The following is a 19,490-nucleotide window of genomic DNA, read 5'->3' as shown; positions in this document are numbered from 1 at the left end:
ACGTGCCTCATCATTTTCCATGCTTATCATCTTTGCATGGGTAACACAGGTCATAAAACACTTGGCAAGGAAGGCTTTGATTGGGATTTCTTATAAGACTCAGAGTCCAGGAGTGACGTGTTGTGAAGAATGAATGACCGTATCATTCCTACATGTGAGCCCTAATGGGAAGCTCTTAACTATCCACTGTCAGTATTCATTCTGAGAAATGCACTCTGATGTATTATTCTGTATCCTTTGTGTTCTTGCCTTAAGGTGTTCATTTCAGTGATGCAAGACAAAGTGCAGACACATGAAATAATTACACAGCAAGCTTGGCTGGAGCCTGTCAGTCTGTGTCAAGATCCCTGGATGCTTTCAATCTCATCATTGCTGAGCTCTTTTGCTGATTGTTTCACTTAATGTTTGGTGTTAGAATCAAATGCGCTGTAAGAAGTTGCATCGAATACCTTACTGTTTTGATGTGATCTAAGTCAAAATTTTATAGCTCTGTCCAAAGTAGCGCCGTGAAACTGAGCTTCCCTCAAGCCAAAAGCAAGCTTTTCTACTTGCCTTTTACATGCAGATCCTTCTGTTTCATTTTGGCTTTGGGATTTTGACAGTTTCTCAGCAAAGATGATGCTTTTGCTCATGACACATTTATGCCTTGTAGACGGGTCTTATAAAAAGAGCTTTTTGTGGAGGACTGGAAGACAAATCCAACTTAGATCTAATTTTGGGGCTCATCGGCTGCATAATATGAAGAGTCATGGTCATAGCTAACTGTACTTTACCATTATTATAAATAATACTTAAGTTTGAGCATTCACTGCTTTTTAACTTTACTATGATTCAGTCTTATAATCATTAGGCTTGTTAGGCAAATATTGCTGAGCTGTGTTGTTGGCAAGTAATCTGTCAACGTGCAAATTTGGGCAATAATTCCCAGTTGATTGTCATTAATCTGATGTTGCAGGTACTAAGCACCCGTCTGGGGGTGACATTCCTCATCAAAGCACACTGCTGCAGAAGGAGAAGCAGATTTCAGAGATGGTTGTGTTGTCTGAGGTTTTGATTGGCATTTCAATGGTGATCCTGCCCAGCCTTCTGAAAGCAGGAATGGGGGTGTTGGTGTTTCCTGCATGCTTTGAGGGGGTGAACCTCAGCAATGAGGTCTCTCACACACAAAACCTGCCCAGATGGTTGACTTCCTTTGCCTTCAAACGCTAAAGAAGTATTTCATTTCCATCTCCTGAATGTGAAGGATGGGATAGTAGGAAAACTTCAGCTGTGGTTCAAGCTTAGTTAGAGCCTCTTGAGAGCTGTCATTGAGCGCTGATGCAATTTGGCATGTAGGGATGGAAAAGTGGTCCTTGAGTGCCTTGTGATGCTGTGAAATGTATATGTGCACACATTTAAACTAAAGTTAATGTTTGAGGAATTGGAAAGTTTGTGATTGTAAGTACACAAGAAGTGAAGAATAGTTAAATGATGAAACAGAGGTCAAACACAGAAAGACATGTCAGTGCACTGAATAGTGAATGCAGATTGGGAGTGAATGGAGAGGAGTTTTGAGTTATATGCCAGTTCATTGATGTTGAGAAACGTCAGTGCTTCTGCAGGACATTGGCTTCAACTGGTTGACTCTCAGTAGCTCCATGTTAGCCAATTAATCATGTAATTTGCTGTCATGTTAATGGGTGAACCTGTATTGTTGTAGCAGCATGAATTTGAGATAATAGTTTCCAAATGATTGAAGAATATCTAATAGCTCTGGCCCTCAGCATTGGCTTCAGCTTTTGCCCCTTTGAAAGCTTGCTCTTAATGCAAGTTCTGCCTGCTCATAGAGAAAGTTTTCAAGTCTGTGTATTGATAGAATTGATTCCTGTTCACTTCTTATATAGCACAATTTTAATTAAAACACTATGGTAATGGTATATGTTTTTCATGCCTTTAGTATCGAACTGATGTAACTCCTGCTCTGTGATGAATCAGTTGGTTCTTAACTGGGTTTGGCTTTTGCTGATGCTCTTTTAGATTCATTGCTAAAAAATAGAGCTGTCTGCTGGGTGGATTTGAGGTTTTACAATTACAAGACCTGTAAGCTGGAGAATGCAACTGTGTAATGAGAACAGCCATGGCAAAAGAAAGGAAGATAAGAATTATTTTTAAAACAAAGTAACCTTGCTTTAAAATACATTACCGTTTATCTCCATGTTTAACGTTTTGTCTGTGTGCTGAAGTGTCTTTAGTCAGAGTAAAGATTCTAATTAAATCTTCTCCTGATGGTGATTCATGGCTGACCCTCCCTTCACTGGAGCATCTTATTAGAATAATAAACCACTCCCCGCTGGGAGACACTGCTGCTGACAGACAGGCGAGACACTTGGGCTGCTGATTAGAAAAGGTTGATCGGGCTCATATTGACTTCAGAGTCTGCAAGAAACCCTTTATTGGCCCCGCTGCAGCATCACTGCGAGGTGCCGTGGGGTTGGGGCTGCCTCGCTTTGCTCCCCTACTTGCATGGCAGTGGGCAGCCTGTTAGTACGGGCTGGTGGTGCTCACAGGCTGTGCTTTTGCTCATCAGTGCCTGTTTGCTGTTTAAAACTATGTAGCAACTTGGAATTTCTTTCCTGTGGGTAATAACTGGACATTCCTTAACAAAACTTACTTTTTGTAGTGTTCTGAGCTTTATATTCTTTAACACACTCTCAGAATGGAGAAATGAATCTAGGCAGATTTAATACTCGTGTATTTTTTGAAGGAGATTGTCATTCCTTGTTAGTTTTTTTTTTACCTAGGATGTTTTCTCTATTAACATGTTTAAAATAATAACACTTCTCTTTGCTAGCACAGAACACAGTGGTTCTAATGGAATTTTCCTTAAGACACATCCAGTGTGAGCACTGATGTATGTTTGCTTTTTATGGAAGCTGTGCAGGTAAGGCAGAGGGATGCAGAAGCCTCGTTTCCCACAACAAAGCCTTGGTTCCAGGCCCAGCTGAGCTTCATCCCTGCCTGTTGAGCACAGTGGAGCTGCACAGGCAGACCATGGGCTCCAGCATTAAGAAAGCTGCCGTGGCTTTCAGGACTGTGTGGTTGCATGCTGATGCTTATGTGGGAGGAGAAATAACCTCACATGAGGAGGAACCTGATTACAGGAGTGGGAAGGTAGCCAAAAAGGCACAGTGTGATTGTGAAGAGTTGTTTTGCTGTGGTGTCTGGGCTGGATTTAGTGAGCCCAGGGGTTACTGCTACTGTAATCCATTCCCTTTAGCAGCCTCTGTTGTTTACTTCTGCCAGTGGTGGTGGAATTAAGGGGAATTTCATTTTCCTGAGTACTTAAGGGAATTAGTTCCCCTCCTTGCTGACTTTCAGTGAAGCCTTGTAAAAAATCCCAACCTAAGGAAACCTGCTCGGTTAAAAAGTCACATTGGAGTAAAAGGTGATGAAAGATGTGGGCTTTAGAAAACAGGATTCTGAAGGGCTTCTTCTCTCCAATGAGTTTCTGTATGGGAGACTCCTGAATGTATAAATACCTAATTGTACTTATTACATGCAGTTTTTGTATCAGAAGGGTGGAAAAGTGCCCTTGAAGGAGTTGTATGATAAACCTCAGAGTTTTAAGAGAGATTTTGCTTTCTGTATTGGTGCAGAAAGATTGAAATACTCAGTCACAGCCTAATCTCAGTGAGAAAAATCAGTATTAATCAAGGGAACTTAGGAAATAGGTGATCAGAAACCTTGCAAGAGATACTTAGTGAAAGTCTGTATGACAAATGGATTGCACTGAGTAGCACAAGTCATTGTTTGCTACAGTATTTCATACCTGTTTTTATCCCCCCCTTGAAACAGAGGCCTGTTTATGAGCCACCCAACTTTATTTTAAACTTCTCTTGTGCTCAAGGACTTCTCCTGCTTAACTTGACATTTGAAAACTTAACAGGGTTTCCATGCTTGAACCTCACACCTGCCAGGGCTTTCTCCTCTTGTTGCCTTGATATTTTTAAATTATTATTAATTATAGACAGATAGGTGCATAGGTTTGTACATGGTGTTTGTGTGCACACAGCTGTGTAGCTTTTCATAACTCTTTGCTTCCTACTACTCTCGTTATGTAGTCCAAAATCCTGTCCTACAGGAATAGTGTAATTCTCCAGTAGGAATTGAGCAGTGCAGTAATATTTCACTGTGGGGGCTTCAATGAAATTGCAGAAGCCTGATTTTTAATGTTTTCCTGTCTGTGGTTTTGTTTTGCTTTGCTTTTTCTCTTGGCTGATACGTTCCTTCAGGCATTCTGTTGATCTGAGTATCTTTAGATGTTAGCACCGTGATGAGCTGTAGGAATCTGCTTCCACAATGCAGCTGGAGACCAGTAGGTGTTCTAAGGTGATAGTGCTGGAATAAAACTCTTTATAAAAGTTGAGTAGCTTCCTACCAATGACTTCTAGGAAGTCACAAAAGGCTGGATAAGGTAGAGCAGCTAACTGTGCAGTGCACCTACAGGTGCTCAGTTGTGTATCTGCAGCTCTGACACACGTGCTCGTGCCTGCATCAGGTGCCGACATGGCAGAGACATGAAGTTACTCTCTTCGTAGCCAAAGCTGAGGGAAGCATATGGTAGGGAGGAGAAAATCTACTGAAACAGGTTTTCGGAGTACTGAGCCATTCTGAATTTAGAGGATGTTTTAAGACTGCGGAGTACTGCGTGTGTGCCATCAGAATCTGGTTGAAGTAGGGAATACTTTGTTTGAAGCAGAAGACATCAGGGTTTTGGTAACTAAACCACCACAAGCAAAAGCTGTCCTAAGGAGTGCTCTGCTCTCCTGCTCCTATACCATTAGGCATTCCTCAGAGGGTTATATCCTTAATGCTCCCTGCTTCCCACCCTCTGCTATTTTGTAGCCTTCAATAAATTCCAAGCTTGATACGTGTAACATAAGTGACTGCTGAAATCTTCTAGCAGTGCTATCAGTGTGATCAAGTACAGTGCATAGGAAGGTCTAATTGTGCAAAATATACTGTATTTTCCATCCATCAATCAAGGAGCTCAGAAGTAAAATCTCACTAGTTGTGGTAGGTATAGAATGCATAATAGGTATCATGCATTATTTGTTGCTTTTCATAAAAGCAGGTAAGTACTGTCATTTCCCCTCTGTTGAGGGAGATACAAAGCACAAAGAGAGAAACTGGGAAGATTGTGCTATTGAAATAATTCTTCAGTAGCAGAGCTGAAAATAGCGTATTATAAAATACTACTGCCTGTCTATCTGAAGCTCTCTGGGCTGAGGGATGTGTAGTTTGTGCAGGCAGGTTTCTTTGAAGGCCAACTGGATCTCTTGGCCCAAGTTAATCTGCCATGGCTTTACTGTATGAAAACTTGTGTGTGCACGTCCAGATTCCACCTAATGGGTGGGACACAAATCACTTGACAAGTTACAAGAACCGTCTTTGTAGATAAATGTTCATGTAATAGCTCTGATTCTCATCCAGGCCTTGGAAAATTACTGCTGTTAGCATTTAATGCTGGTTGTGGAGCAGCATCGACTTTCTCAAACAAGAAGAAATAAACAATGCTTATGTGCTGTGAGCCATTGCTTCTGGAATTGTTATTACTGGTGTTAGGGAGGGCTGTTTTTCCTCTTGAGGTACATATAAAGGAGTTAATGATGTTTTTCATAAAGCACACGGTCTAGTAACAAGCCCAGACAAGATTCTGGTGATGACTGTAAAGCAGATGCATGCTTATTTTGTTAACCAGCCTTCACACATGGCAATATCCGTATTCAGCTCTTGATTACTACTGTGCATTTAAGGCATTTTGAAGAACGTTCTGCATAAGTACCAGGAAAGTTATTTCAACCGTATGGTGAAATGTCTATGGGAATTTGACTGCAAGGTCTTTGTGATTTGAGGTTTTCCTTATTAAAGTTGCACTGTTTAAGATGATACACTGGAATCTGACGTTGTGAGCAGAAGTCTTTTTGCTCTTTCTTCAAAACCAAATGAAACAGTGCTCTGACAAAAACGGTGTATTTTTCAGAGTGTATTAAAGGGGTTTTCTCATCTAACTTAAACAAATGGAGGTCCAGAGGCTGGTTCAGGGCAGGTTTGCATTTTGTAAGTATTCAGCATGAGAACATGCCTGGATTTGTAGCATCACTGTCACTTCTTACCTTTGAGGAAATTCCTTATGTGTTTACACCTCATCCCTTATCAGCAGCTTCTCAGTGGCAGTAAATAATGCGGAATTGTTTGTTGAGTGAACAAGATGGCAAAAACAACATACTTTGCAGTAAAGCAATATTTTATTGTTATGATTGAATGACACTGATGTACAGCGTTCCTGTCCTGGGAGCTTTGGTCCCTGTGGGAACTGTGCGGGCACAGGGCTGAATCATGAAACTGGTTTGCATTTAAAGCATTTCCTACTTTTTGAAGCCAGATCAGTTCTTTGATTCATCTCTCCTAGCACAGCACGGTTGAGGGGGCCGGGATGTGTCAGTGCCTTATGTCACTATTGGTGCTGGAGACTGGAAATTGTTGAATCACAGACTCAGGTTTTGAAATGCTTCTGTAACCCTTAAACGCTGAGTTGAAACTACTCAGTGTGCATTTCTAAGTGCTGGACTAGTTTGGCCTTTCCTGGGTGAGAAGTGCAGATGGTTAAGGGTTGGATGCAGCTCTCCATGCATATGCTTTTGAAGCAGACCACCCTGTATTTATATGTAAACACTTTTAGACTATTTGGGCACATAAGAGACTTAATCTTTTGCATCCGCTCAGTACTGAAACATTGTTCTTTGTGACCAGAATAAGATTCCTTAGCACAGCTGAGACCAATTAGCTGAAGAGCTGACTTGCTGAGATCTGTGGTGAGCTGCCTTCTCTCAGGTTTGGAGCTGAATCTCTGTGCTTTCAGATGCATGCTGTCTCGCTTCCCCAATACTGAGGCTGGGTTGGGCATGAATTATTGTCCAAGATATCTTAGCAAATTTGCTTTTTCCAATCCACACCTCCTGGCTTGCTGCTTCCCCCACCTGTGGAGTTGCTCTGCCAAGATGCTGCCATGCCAGCACCCTCGTGCCAGCCACATGTTGCTACCCCAAGGCTGAAGAACCATAACTCCAACTTCAGGTTTGCCTCTTCTGCCCTCAGTGTACCTCATGATAGAAGTTTCTTAGATGAGTAACGTAATGCTTTTGCTTTACAACCTACCATGAATAAAGATTTCACAGCAGGAATTGGAGGAATTAAAGAAGAAGCAGAAGAGAGAGTTTGCATGCAGATGATGAAAGAAGAGAGGGAAGCATGATGAGCTGCAGCAAGGAGCCTGGCTGGAGTCCTCACCAACAGAAGCTTTGTATATGAATGAGAGAAGAGAGAAGACACCACTAAAGCAGTTCGTTCTGAGGGTGAGAGGCCGGTGGTGCAAGTTTAAGACAAGGCTGTGCCTGGCAAGGGAGATTTTAGCTGGGGGTAGGGGGTGGTCTAAACAGGCAAATGCCTGCAGTGCTGGTGTCAGGAAACATGGGCATTTTTAGAATTTCTTGATGGAAGAACAAGAGCCTGAAATAGCAACAGATCAGCTGTGGAATTTGGGGCAAGAGGCAGAAATTTCCCGGTTGGTCTATAGATATGGCGGGTTGTGACAGCTGCCTAATGAGGTGTCTTGAAGCGTGATGTTGCTTTCTCAGCGTGAGGGTTGTTGAATTCCTTTTCATGCTCTTCATTGCCTACCCAAGCAGGAAGTGTCATTTCACAAAAGCTGACAGAGGTCACTGTTTTAATAACTATTGTTAATTGATGCTTCTCAAAAGCCTTCTATCAACTTGAATTTGCTACCTGCAGAGACCAGCTCAGCAGGTGGCTGAATCAAATTAAAACTTTAATTCTGTGGTTAATAAATCACACTAAAACGGTGAGTGTATGTTTTAAAATATAGCATCCAATCAGTTGTGTGAGTAAGTGATGGAATATGTGGAGTTTCCCCTTTTGCCATCCAGAATAGCACGAATCACAGACTCAATAGAACCAAGAGCTGCTTTTCATCCCATACATGGTATCTTCCACTGAACAATTCAGGAATGGTTAAGCTCTGTTGTGTTGCAGATATCTGTCCGGCTCTCTCTGAGATTATTTAGCAAAACCTTCTTCTGAAAGATCTCCTCCAAAACTGGTTACAAACACCTATATTTCTAATTTTTCAACAGTAATATTGTGCAGAAAAAGTGAACAGCATGCGAGTGAAATACTGTGTGGGCTGAATGCTATTTAAATCTTGTCTAAGCTGCTAAACATCGCACCAACGTCGGATCACTGGATCTGATCCAGTAAAAATAAAAAACAAAAAGCAGATAGTGAGAGGGGTCATATCAGAGAACCAGGCCATCTGTCCAGTACGGAGTTAAAGGCATTTTATAATGAATTAGTTTTTCATATTACTATGTTACGGGGACCTAGGTGTGAATCAAAGCGTGTCTGCCTGCAAAGATACTATTTTTATGTTGCCAACCTGATGTTTTAGCGTGCAGCATCTCATCTGTCTAACATAACTAATTAGTCCATTATAACCAGTATTTTATAATTGACTTCAAAAGTTTTTTCAGTCAGTTCCAGGCATTATTCTTGTAATATGGACCAAAGGGTTTAAAAGAGAGCCTACTGCCAAGATTTCAAAGAGTATTTCTGTTGCTTTATCCTAGCATTGTTTTATCTTATATGTTCATAACAAAGAGAGCTTTCATTTGGAGGATAACATTCAGAGTTCGTTCCAGTCTTTGCTGGTGTTCTTGGAGTAGATTGGTTCATTTGACCTCTGCAGCATTAATACCGCATGTTTATACAAAAAAGTTCCCTACTGCATTAAAATGGAAATAACCATTTATTACATTGACAGCCTTGGAGGATCTCTGATGTCAGCTCTCATCTTTCTGGACAGGGTTCAGTGTCACGTTCAGATGCATAAGCACTGATTGGTGCTATTTATCATTTTTTAGAATAAAGATTTTCTGTTCAAAAATAATTTTAATAACTTCCATTAAAAAAAATGAATATATTCCATGAGGGAGAGAAGGATGAGGAAAACGGGATCACAGAATCACCAGTGTTGGAAAAGACCACTGCCTGACTGTCCAGCCTGAACCTCCTCTGGTGCCATTCTCTCTGGTCCTATCACTGGTTACACAAGAGAAGAAGCTGACCCCCATCTCACTACAACCTCTCTTCAGGTAGTTATCGAGAGCAGTGAGGTCTCCCCTCATCCTCCTCTTCTCCAGACCCATCAGGGGTAGGATGCAGTTATGGTGAGGTTTCTTGAAGCTCTTTTCAATAGAGAGCCACTAACTGAGATACTTAAAATGATCAGGTGTTCATGTATTGGTTTGAGTTTTTTCTGTCTGGAATAAGAGAGATTAAATTCCATCTGCAAAGAGTTTAAATACTGTGCTGTATCTGCATGTGGGTGCTGCTGGTTATGGTCTTTTGCAGTCTGTCTTCAGGCCTGTTGGAGCACCCTTTGCCTGTCTGGACACCCTTTTCAGCTCTTTGTAGGTGAAAGCTTGACTGTTTTAGGACAAGAGGGGAATTTACTGCCTTATGATTTCAGCTTGTGTGTAATTCTGAGAGCTCAGTGTATTTTTTTTCTTAAGCTGAAGATATGCCTAACATTTCAGCAGATCTATTTCCATATGCTTTATCCTTGCTCTGTTACTACTTGTGTCTGTAAATGCTCATTCCATCCAGCGTCTCATGTAAGTAGGAGAGAACTGAGACGTGGTGAGGATGTTGGAAGTGCTCATAGCAGAAGTAAAATTAAACTTTTCTTCGTCCTTAAGTGCTTCACTTTTCTGAGAGTCTGTAAGAAGTTCTGCAACATAAATAGAAGCCGTCATGTTTTTGAGCTGTAACTTGCTGGATAGAGATGTGTAAATTGTGATTTCGCTTATTTTGGCACTAAATTAATGCATTTCAGTTCTGCAGAATAAGTTCCAGACAGCAGCTTTTTCTCTGACCTTCTTTGCAGACAGCCTCAGGAATGCACTGTGTCTCATCTTTATTGTATGCTCTTCAGTTTGCTCTACAATTGTCACCAATTATACTTACGCACTTCCGTGCTGCTTCTCACTTATCATACTGATCATAGAATCAGAACCGTTCAGGTTGGAAAAGGCCTTCAAGATCATCAAGTCCAACCTCAACCTTACCATACATAGCAGGGTGTTTTACCTGATGTCCTTTCTGAAGGGCTCAGCTCTAGAAGAGCTTTGCAGTGCATTTGGTTGTGTATTAGTCTGTATTTCAGGCCATTATGTAGTCAGGCTAATTCAGTAATTATATGTGAATCTTTGAAGAACCCTTTTGGTTTGGTGTGTCTTCAGGAAATGCTAATGTCTGCTTTTAAATAAAGGCTTGTGGATTTCCTTTGGGATTCTCTTGGTTGAGAAAGGAAGGAAAAGGCCACCTGTGGGCATGGACCCCATAGAGGCTGTGCCTTGCCAAAGTAACAGATTTCTTTTGGTTGTTCTTTTGTTGGGTTAGTTTTCTTAGATTGGTCTAAGAGAGTTGAAGAATTAATCACCTCCAACCAACCTGGATCATTTCAAAGGATAAATAAATAAAGCCACTGGGGTTTTTCAAACAAGTAGATAAAATGCCAAAGTCCAGAGTGTTGTTTCTGTGTTAAATTACTTGAATTTTTCTTCCTTCATGCATGTAGGTTTTGTCTTTTGTTTTATGATGTGCAACTTTGTATTTTATTTGTTTTTAAATTATCACCCCAAACTCAGAAAAATTTAAGTTCTGCAGTAATTTGCATTAAAATGTCCAAGGCTGTGGGGTACCTTCCTAACCGTATACGAATGGAGAAATACAGAATTGCTTTTCACCAGCATCTCAGTCAGACATCTCCATTCACACACAAGAGATTTGGGATTCAGTAATGTTTAAAATGCGGTGTGTGCTGTTGATCTGTTGATGTGTAGATTATTCATCCTGAAGCACTTATATGTCTCCTCCTTCACCATGCTAAGGAAGATCTTGGTTTGTGGATATTCTGGCTGCTTATTAGCAAATAAGCTGTTAACGAGTCATTCAGATGAACAGGGAAACTTTACTGCTTTCAACACAGCTTTCCAGGGTAGGAGAGGTTTTGCTGGCTTTTCTCATTCCATGAGTGCTGTAAGCAACCACTACACCTTGATCTGGGTGTCCTGTAACTCTGATGGGCAAAGCATCCCTGGGGAAATTGCCTGACAAATTCTGTCCTATGTTTTGTTTCAAACATTTGCAGACTTTCATGTTACCTAATAAAGGACGTCTGGCTCAGTTTAAAAATGCTTTGCAAAACTACTTTTCTCTTAAACAAAACCCCATATTTGCTTGTAGCCCAACTTCTGCTTTTTGAAAATGCTGTGAATTTTAATATTTCAGTATCTGTGTTGAAGTAATTAATTAGTATGTGCAACAACCACCTGGGTGTAGCTCAGTTTGCCTGTATTCAAGGTCAGTCAGTTCCTTTCTATTCTTATACTTCTATTCTCAACATATTTGCTATCTTGTATGTATCAAAGATAATTAAAGTAATTCAAGGAAATCCTCTGGACATTATAATAAATAATAATCTGTAATAAATAATAAGTAATAATCTCCAAGTCTGTGATGAGGTGGTGTGTGTAACTGCTGTGTTATTTGGCAGATACGTTGATGATGTGATCAGTCGCATCGATAGGATGTTCCCTGAGATGTCTATCCAACTCTCCCGGCCCAATGGGACCTCTGCAATGCTGCTGGTGAGTTGGGTCATTTTGTCCTTTCTGGTAGATTTCTTAAGGGATTGAATTACTATTTCTAAAAGGCAGGATATTAAAGATGATTTTTTTCCCCAGAAACATTCTGCTCTTTGTTTGACCCAGCAGTGTAAGATCTCTTTTTGCTTTTAGGCAAATAGATGATAAAAAGAATTTCACCTTTAAATGCTTTTTGTTGTTAAATAAGATTGTTGAAATATAAGCGTGAGGTCAGATGCTGTGGTTTTCAGCAGTCTTGGCAGTGAGTGTATCTCAGTCATTATAATTAAGAAGAAAAAGAAGTAGGGGTAAGAAGAGAGAAACTGTATTGGTTTCCTTTGTCTAAATTCGTTCAAATTGCTTGTGGTCCAATGTATTTCTGTTTTATGATGAAGTCAAGAATTTGCCTTTGAAGTAAATGAGCAGTAAAGGCTGGATTATAGATAAACAAGTCCAATACATTCAACTTATTTCTGCCTGACCAAGCAAGATTTCATTCCAGAAGAGTCTGTTGTTCACATCAATTTTCACAGGCAGCTGTTGTGCTTAGAGAGGAGCCTGTGAAGTTTTTACTCTAGGACAGCAACACAGGAATAGGGTCTGCTGAATCTTCAAGTCAATCTTCTGCTGAAGCTGATTCTCCTGCAGCTGAGTAAAAGACTGAAGTCACATCTTTTGACAGTATTTAAACAAAAGTGGAAAATTCTGTATCCAAGTGAGAATTTGGGACCAAATCAGAGTTTTCCATCACAGATCATTCATGGCACATCCTCACATACACTGCTATGAAAGGCTTGGGTATGGAGTATGTGTGAGTACAGTTGTTGCTTCCAAGCAAATGGTGAAAGGAATGTAGAAATCAGATATTTTGTCAAAACAGCTTTCTTGAATCAAGAATTAATGGTTTTTTACTGTTTGTTAAATTGAATACTCTGCTATTTTTACATTTTGCCTGTATTTTTCAAAACTACTGTTAACGGCTCAGTGATAAGTGTAGCTGTGAATACATTCCATTTCAATTAATCAATTCTTTAGTGTCTTGCTATTAACTTTCTTTGAGTGGCCCAAAATTTGCCAGAGATTAACTGAGTCAGAGGTTAAAATATACAGCTGGCTTCCACTGGCATTAAATCATTTAATCTGCAATTGTTGGATTCACCAAGTGGAACAACATATTCCATAAAAGAATTGAATTCATCAGCGTAGTCTTAAGAAGCTCTAAGTCGTGGAAGCTTTTGCATTTGCTGTTAAGCTGACTTTATATTTAACTGTTTCGCTGTGGAAAAGAGAAAGTCTCATATTACTTCCTTGCTTGGAAACCATTTCCATTCTCTTAGAGTCCCTCTCTGCACCCAGTAATTACCTTCTGTTTCTGATGGCTTTTTGAGGTCAGAAAACATGTGATGCTTGTCAAGAATTGGGTACAAGTGGGAAATTTTCTTGGATAAAACTGATTGGGAGCAAGGTGTGTAGGAAAAATGGTAAGTGTAAAAGGAGCCTTGTTTGCTATTAGTAATAACTTACCAAATAGCGTTGGTCTCTAAATCAAGGACGTTATTGTTTCTACAAGACAACAGCACTCTACTGAACCAATGGATTGCATATTTTGCTTGGATCAGAGATCAAAACCATGGTTTTTAAAGTATTTTTGCATGTGATTTTTGGGTTTATCGTTTTTTCTTTTAGGCAGGTTTTCCCTCTTTCCCATCTGTCTCAGTTGATGTTGCCAATATGGCACTTTCCATCTGGCCCCGACTGCTGCAAAAGCTTTTGCTGTTTTCAGCCACAAATCATTCAGCGAAAGGTGCTGCAGGATGGGCAGTGTGAAGAGATCCTCCCCCAGAAGAAGGGAGGTTTCTGCAGAACTTGTCATTTCTCACTCTGAACTCATCCCAAGTTAGATGTGGAGTTGTTCTTCCGCAGCAGTGATTTACCATCATGCCAAGGGATTCTGATAATGCTTGTTTTGTTTGAATATATCTCATGACCGCACAGTTTGTCCAGAGATAATTAACCAACCATAATCTGAACCATTCTCATTTGTGCAGTGTTTGTGTCATACCTGCCATTGCTTATGAAGATCTTTACCATAAAGTTATTGTTATATTAAGGTTTCTTTAAATCCAATCCTTTGGTTTGCCAGAAACACACGTTCGTCATCAAAGGCACTGATAAGCAGGGTGTGTATTTTAAGAATGTGCAAACCATTGGAAGGAGGTGGGGAAGAAGGAGCAGGGTGTGCCTGTGAGATTCTTTGAAGCTCCGGAATTACTGGAAATGGCCTCAAAATCATCTTCAGGAGAAAAAAAAAAAAAAAAGATGTAATTCAGAAAATTTCAGCCACGGACTGATTGGTTGCCCACCTTCATGTGCATATGGGAATCAACTTATGTCCTTAGCTGTGATGGTTCTAGAGAGGTAATTACAGCTGTGGAAGCTGCCCGTATGAGTCCCAGTGTTTGGTAACCTCTGCATGATGCTGGGCTCTCCCTCAGCTCTGCAATGAGCTGAGAACATTAAGGGAAGGGGAAGAAAGTATCCCTGTGAACACAGATGCTGTGCCTTGAAAGGTTTGTGCCTCCTGCTCCTTCGAGCCGACTGCTTCCTCCAGATAATAAGGAGATTTTTGTGTTGTAGATTTATACACAGCAATTGTACCTCATTAGTCTGGATTTATGCTGCACAGACCAAACACATAAATAATTGAAGCCTTTCAGAGCTGTGTGAAATCCTCAACCGACTTTAAAAGCAGTTTACCATTTCAAGGTGCTGTTTAATCCCAATCTTCACTAGTGATTTTTCTATTAATCTTTTAATCGCGCTATGCATAAAAAAGGACTAAACATAGAATTATATCAGCTTTAATAACAGTGTTATGCAAAATTAATTTGCAGCAGCAGCAGAGGGAGCTGAGACCTTCTTAAGATTTTTGTGAGGTTTTGTTGGTCAACTGCCAGGAACTGTAAAGAGAGAAACCTCATCTCGTGTTAAGAAAACACTAATTGATTTTTAATTAATGAAGAATACCTACAGTTTTGATGGTATTCAATAGTTAGTTGTATTCCTAGATAGATTTTATTTATTTCTAATGAAGGGCAGGACAACCTTTGTTTGGCTGTTCACAATTCATTCCTTTGATACCAGAAGTATTTTACAGCACAGTAAGTTTTAGTCCCATATGGAGTTCTTTAGGGCCATGCACCTACCTGGCCAGCCCCATGCAAACATGGCAATTTCTGCTCATCTTGATCCAGAAGCCACTTGGTGTTCAAGCATCTTTGTCTCCCCGGTGTTTGTAAAGCTGTGTAAGGTGCTCTCCAAGTTGGGGACTGTATATTTTTTACCAGTAATGAATGGCTTTCTGTATTTTGAGCTGTTTCTGAAGCAGAACACTCTATGTAACAACCTCTCCATTGGAAAAGTTGTTTCTACCAAAGCAAAGCTCTGTTCAGAAATTGCCATGTCTTATATTCATCTTATCTTAGAGACTTTCTGATGTTGAAGACATTTTATGCGTTTATACAGATGCTTTGAATTTTAGTGGAGTTCTCCTATAGAAACATGAAGCATTTTTACACAGTTTCTGTTCATTCTCAGTAAAATCAGTCACGTTTTGCTTTTCGACTTTCAAATCTTGTTCCAAGCATTTTAAACAGTCTGATTGTATGGAAGTGGGCTGTATTAATTGCAAATAGGGTAGACATCTGTTCACTGAATCTCAATAACTTATGTCTGAATATTGTTTAGTGGGGTTTTACATGGAATCGTGATGATTTTCTAGGGGGAAAATGGATTATTTGCCCATTAAAGTGAGCCCCAACTGGTTCTGATTCAAGGCTCCTTACTCTTGCGAGAAGTTGAATAACTGGGGGAGGGAAACTGTGACCTGAAGTTAGAAGTATTATTATTATTATTTTTACCACTAATAATAAGTTTCATTTTCCACAAGGTTTAGGTCTATTTTCATCCCAGCGAAGTTCCTGCTGTGCTGTAATTCAGAACAGAAAGAGACAAAATCCATTTTGCCATCCATAGCAGTGCAGATCCAGCATCACCAATCTATATGTGTGGCTGGCCGCTGGCACAGCACCACTGTGTGGCAACTTTGTTTGCTTAATTAGCAGGATGTGCCATGGTGCTCCAGGAGAGCATCACCAGCTTATCCTTAATATGGCAAAATCATTTAAATCCTGTATCTGTGTTAACTTTTTATTGTGCACTATTGCAGTTAGGTTCGATTAATGAAAGGCAAATTGCAGCTCTTACATTAAAAGAAGGAGGGAGGAAAAAAAAAAAAGGAAAAAATTCCTTGTAAAGAACTAATTAGTATGTTTGTTTATTTAGACTCTAATAGCTTAATTGCATCCTATCTTGCTATTTACAAATAGGCATCATTAAAGAATAATGAGCATGTGAGGGAAAGTGCAGCGCTGATACAGCAGCAGATGAGACAGGGAAAAGAAACCGAGCTGAAGGTTCTGGGGGGGGGAGTTTGAGTTATGTAGTGAATACAAAACCTTCTTTTTCAGTATATATAAATAGGATTTCCAGCCATTCTAGTGATTAGTAAGATAGATGTAGGAGTGGGAGGAAAGGCTTCTGGCTGGCAGCTCCAGGAGAAGCAGGTGCCTGGCCTTTAGCTGGAAATGTGTACGGCTTGGTTGCATCTCTGCTTTGATGTTGCATTGTTCTTTTGAAAGGTGACTAAAAACCTCGTATAAAATCCTGGTCCTTTTTATACTAGCAGGGAGGTACCCTGTTAACTGAAAGTAATGTTGACTTTCTTTTAGCTCTGCAATGCAGAGCATCTGCAGTTCAGATCAGCAGCAAATTCCCTGGGATGCTGAGGGGGAATCTGGAGCTTTGGGATCGTTCTGTGAAGTGTTGGCTCTCGGTGCTGTCAGCACACTTTCTCCTAATATTAAACTTTCGGATAAATCTGAGGAAAGGATGTTTGTTAATGCATTTTTTATATGATTTATAAAAGGCCCTTTCGTTTGCTATCCATCCCAATGAAAAGGCAAAATTAAGGGGTGTGTTTCAAGCTGTTTGTTCCAGGAAGAACTGTGGCTTGGCAAATGGGTTTTGATCCTTTTCATTTTGCAGATTAATTTTGGCCCCAATACCGACTCATTTGGAAAGGTATTTCTTCCTTCTCCAATCGGTGAGCTGTGCTAACTGGGAACGTCTTTAGCAGCCTTACAAGAAATTATCTGAAGGCATTTTTCACTGATTATTCTGTTTCCCCTCCCCCAGTCTTGGCATACAGCATCTGTCATCTGCTCTTTGAGAGTTCTCTTAGCGATAGACAAAATATTTTTAAAACTGGGATATTTCAAGATTTTTATTTTCTCTATATTTTTGTCAGAAAAGCTGCATAATATTGCAGATTTCAATCAGCTGCCTGTCCTACCTTCGTCTGGTGCCTGCTGATGTAGGAAGCAGGGGCATTACGAAGAACTTTGCTGCCTGAATTCAGTGCACTTGGGTGAAAGGCAAGTGAGAAGCACATTGTTTTAACACAGACCAAAAGAGAGGCTGCAGATGTATTTAACTCGCAGCCGTCCCATTTTCAGCTCGCAGAACTGTGGGGCATATTTTTTCATTCATATTAATTGAATTTTAAAGTGACCTTGTACACGTATTGATTTGAATTAAAATCTTCCACATCAAGGACAAGTTGGCATATATCCTACAGGCAAAATATTAAAAAGCCAAGTGCTGTCTTAACAGGGTATCGACAGAAGAGGTTGCAGTTTAATGGGAGAAGGTGGCTTAGAAAGGAAATGGTTGCAATGGGAAGGTATCCTTTTGGTGTAATAGAGGAGCTTTGTGCAGCTGCTATCTGTGGCAATGCAGAGGTGTGTAATGCCCATTAGAGCAGGGAGAGCCTTGGCCTCCAGCACAGCACCCACTGCTCCCAAAGTTCAGAGCAGAACTCTCTGATTGTTGTTTTCTTTTATATCAGAGCCATTGGGTTTTTGTTCCCTTCCTTCAGGTGATCTGTGGGGATGCAGCTCTGTGACCAAAGGTTTAAGTTAGACTCCATACACATGGGCTTCAGTTACCTGCGTTCAGCAGGCATCAAAGGAACACTGTTGGCTGGAAAACATGATCTGTAAAACGTGGTCGGTGTGAACCAAAGCACTGCATTCTGAACATGGTTATGAGTCGTGATCGTTAGAGGGAAAAATAAAAGGTCCCTCATTTCTTGTGTACGGCAGAGGATGTGCTCCATCCTTTAAAGAGCTGTGGGGCATCCTTTTGGCTCCCACGTGTAACTGCATCCTCCAGCCTGGTGATGGCTCATTCTTTTAAGTGCTTGCCTCAGTGTTTCAGCGCTGTTACAAATGATGAACTGTAAGTTCTCAAAGCTGTGATTCTTCTACATTTCTTGAGACTTAATTCATGTGCTGTTCCTGTTATTCCTTTTGATACGACCCTGCGACAATTGTCTTGAAGGTCCTGATTTCTCTTCTAACCTCTCTAAAACCAATAGGAATTCCATGCCAACACAACAGCAGCACGGAATAGGGGAGTGTTCTGTTTTGATGCCAGACTGCTAGTTCCCTGCTAATACTGCTGTGTGAGTAGAGATTCCAACACAGCACCTCACCCAGGGAGCTCACTCTGAAGCGTGTGTTAGGGGTGGCTGTACACAGCTCTCTGAGATAAGGGGGATAAGGGAAGGCAGCGACCCTGCTTGTTTGGCATTCATCAAGCAGGTGATGTGAGCTGCTGTCCTGTTCCAGCCTGTAAAATTTGGCCTTTCAGTTTTGCATGATGGATAATAGCTGCAATCTGGGTAACAGCGACAGCTTCTGAAAGTGAAAAGTGAATCGCTGGAAGGCTGTGAAAACGGATGACCTGTAAAAGGGCAGTGAGCTGATGCAGGAGCATTTCGAGGGGGTTTGTGCAGGTCAGCCTGGCGGGGAGGTTTGGGGGCAGCGGGATGTGTATGTGAGGAAGCTGGAGTGCCAAACATGGGACTTTTCAGTTTGTTACATGTGACGACTAACTCTGAGAATTTTCAGGAACATCCCACACAGGCTTCAGAGCAACTTCATCCAAGTATTTTTTTTTCCTTGCCTGGCAGCAGTGTGAGATACAAACGCAGGGGAAAGAAGTGAGCATCCACTGAAGTGTGTGAAGGGAATGAAAATAGAAAATATTACAGATAGAGCCGTGTCTGGGAGTTTGTAGGGCTGCCTTTTTGCTCTTCATTAAGAAGATCTCTGTTCTGTGTAAGATTTCTTCTTTTTCTCCCCTGAATTTTGCTGTGTGTAATTGCGCAGTGTGAGGTGGAGGCAGTTCTCTCAGCAGGGATGTATCCTAGAAAACCGCCGCGTTACTGAGGTAGAAAAGAGTAAATAAAAAACCCCATTAACTCTAAATGTGCCAACAATGTTTTTCAGGGTGTCTGCAGTTTTTCATCTTGTTTCTAATTAGTTATGACAAAGTAGATCTTCTGATTCCAGCAGATGATCAGCCTCATAGAGAAGCCACATCTGGGACAGTGTTTTTAACCTAGTTGTTACAGTGCAGAAATTCCTCTGCTTTCCTTTACTTGCAGGCCACCTAGGTCTTGTTATGGAGGATCCCAGTAGAAACCACCTTTAGGCCTAAATTCTCATCAGCTGAGACCTTGATAGGGTTGTTTGAGAACGCTGAGTATTTCCAAACATGTTCATGAAGTCCCAGTGTGATGATGGAAGATGGTGGGAA

The 19,490-nt window shown here is 40.8% G+C and overlaps 1 protein-coding gene across 8 annotated transcripts in view; it reads left to right on the top strand.

Moving 5' to 3' along the window:
- MED27 (mediator complex subunit 27) overlaps window positions 1-19,490 on the top strand; it is an 87,899-nt gene that overhangs the window by 36,998 nt on the left and 31,411 nt on the right. For all 8 annotated transcript variants that reach the window (XR_001558705.2, XR_001558706.2, XR_001558704.2 and 5 more), the window contains exon 4: window positions 11,675-11,768. Coding sequence is in view for 5 of the 8 variants with exons in the window: in XM_032448063.1 (XP_032303954.1) it covers window positions 11,675-11,768 (94 nt within the window). In the remaining 3 variants the exon portion in view is untranslated. The remainder of the gene's footprint in view (window positions 1-11,674; window positions 11,769-19,490) is intronic.

Source organism: Coturnix japonica, chromosome 17 (assembly GCF_001577835.2).
Source record: "Coturnix japonica isolate 7356 chromosome 17, Coturnix japonica 2.1, whole genome shotgun sequence".
In the NCBI taxonomy this organism is placed as follows: Eukaryota; Metazoa; Chordata; class Aves; order Galliformes; family Phasianidae; genus Coturnix; species Coturnix japonica.
Note: the sequence above shows the minus strand (reverse complement) of the source record. Positions and strands in the feature narration are given on the sequence as shown.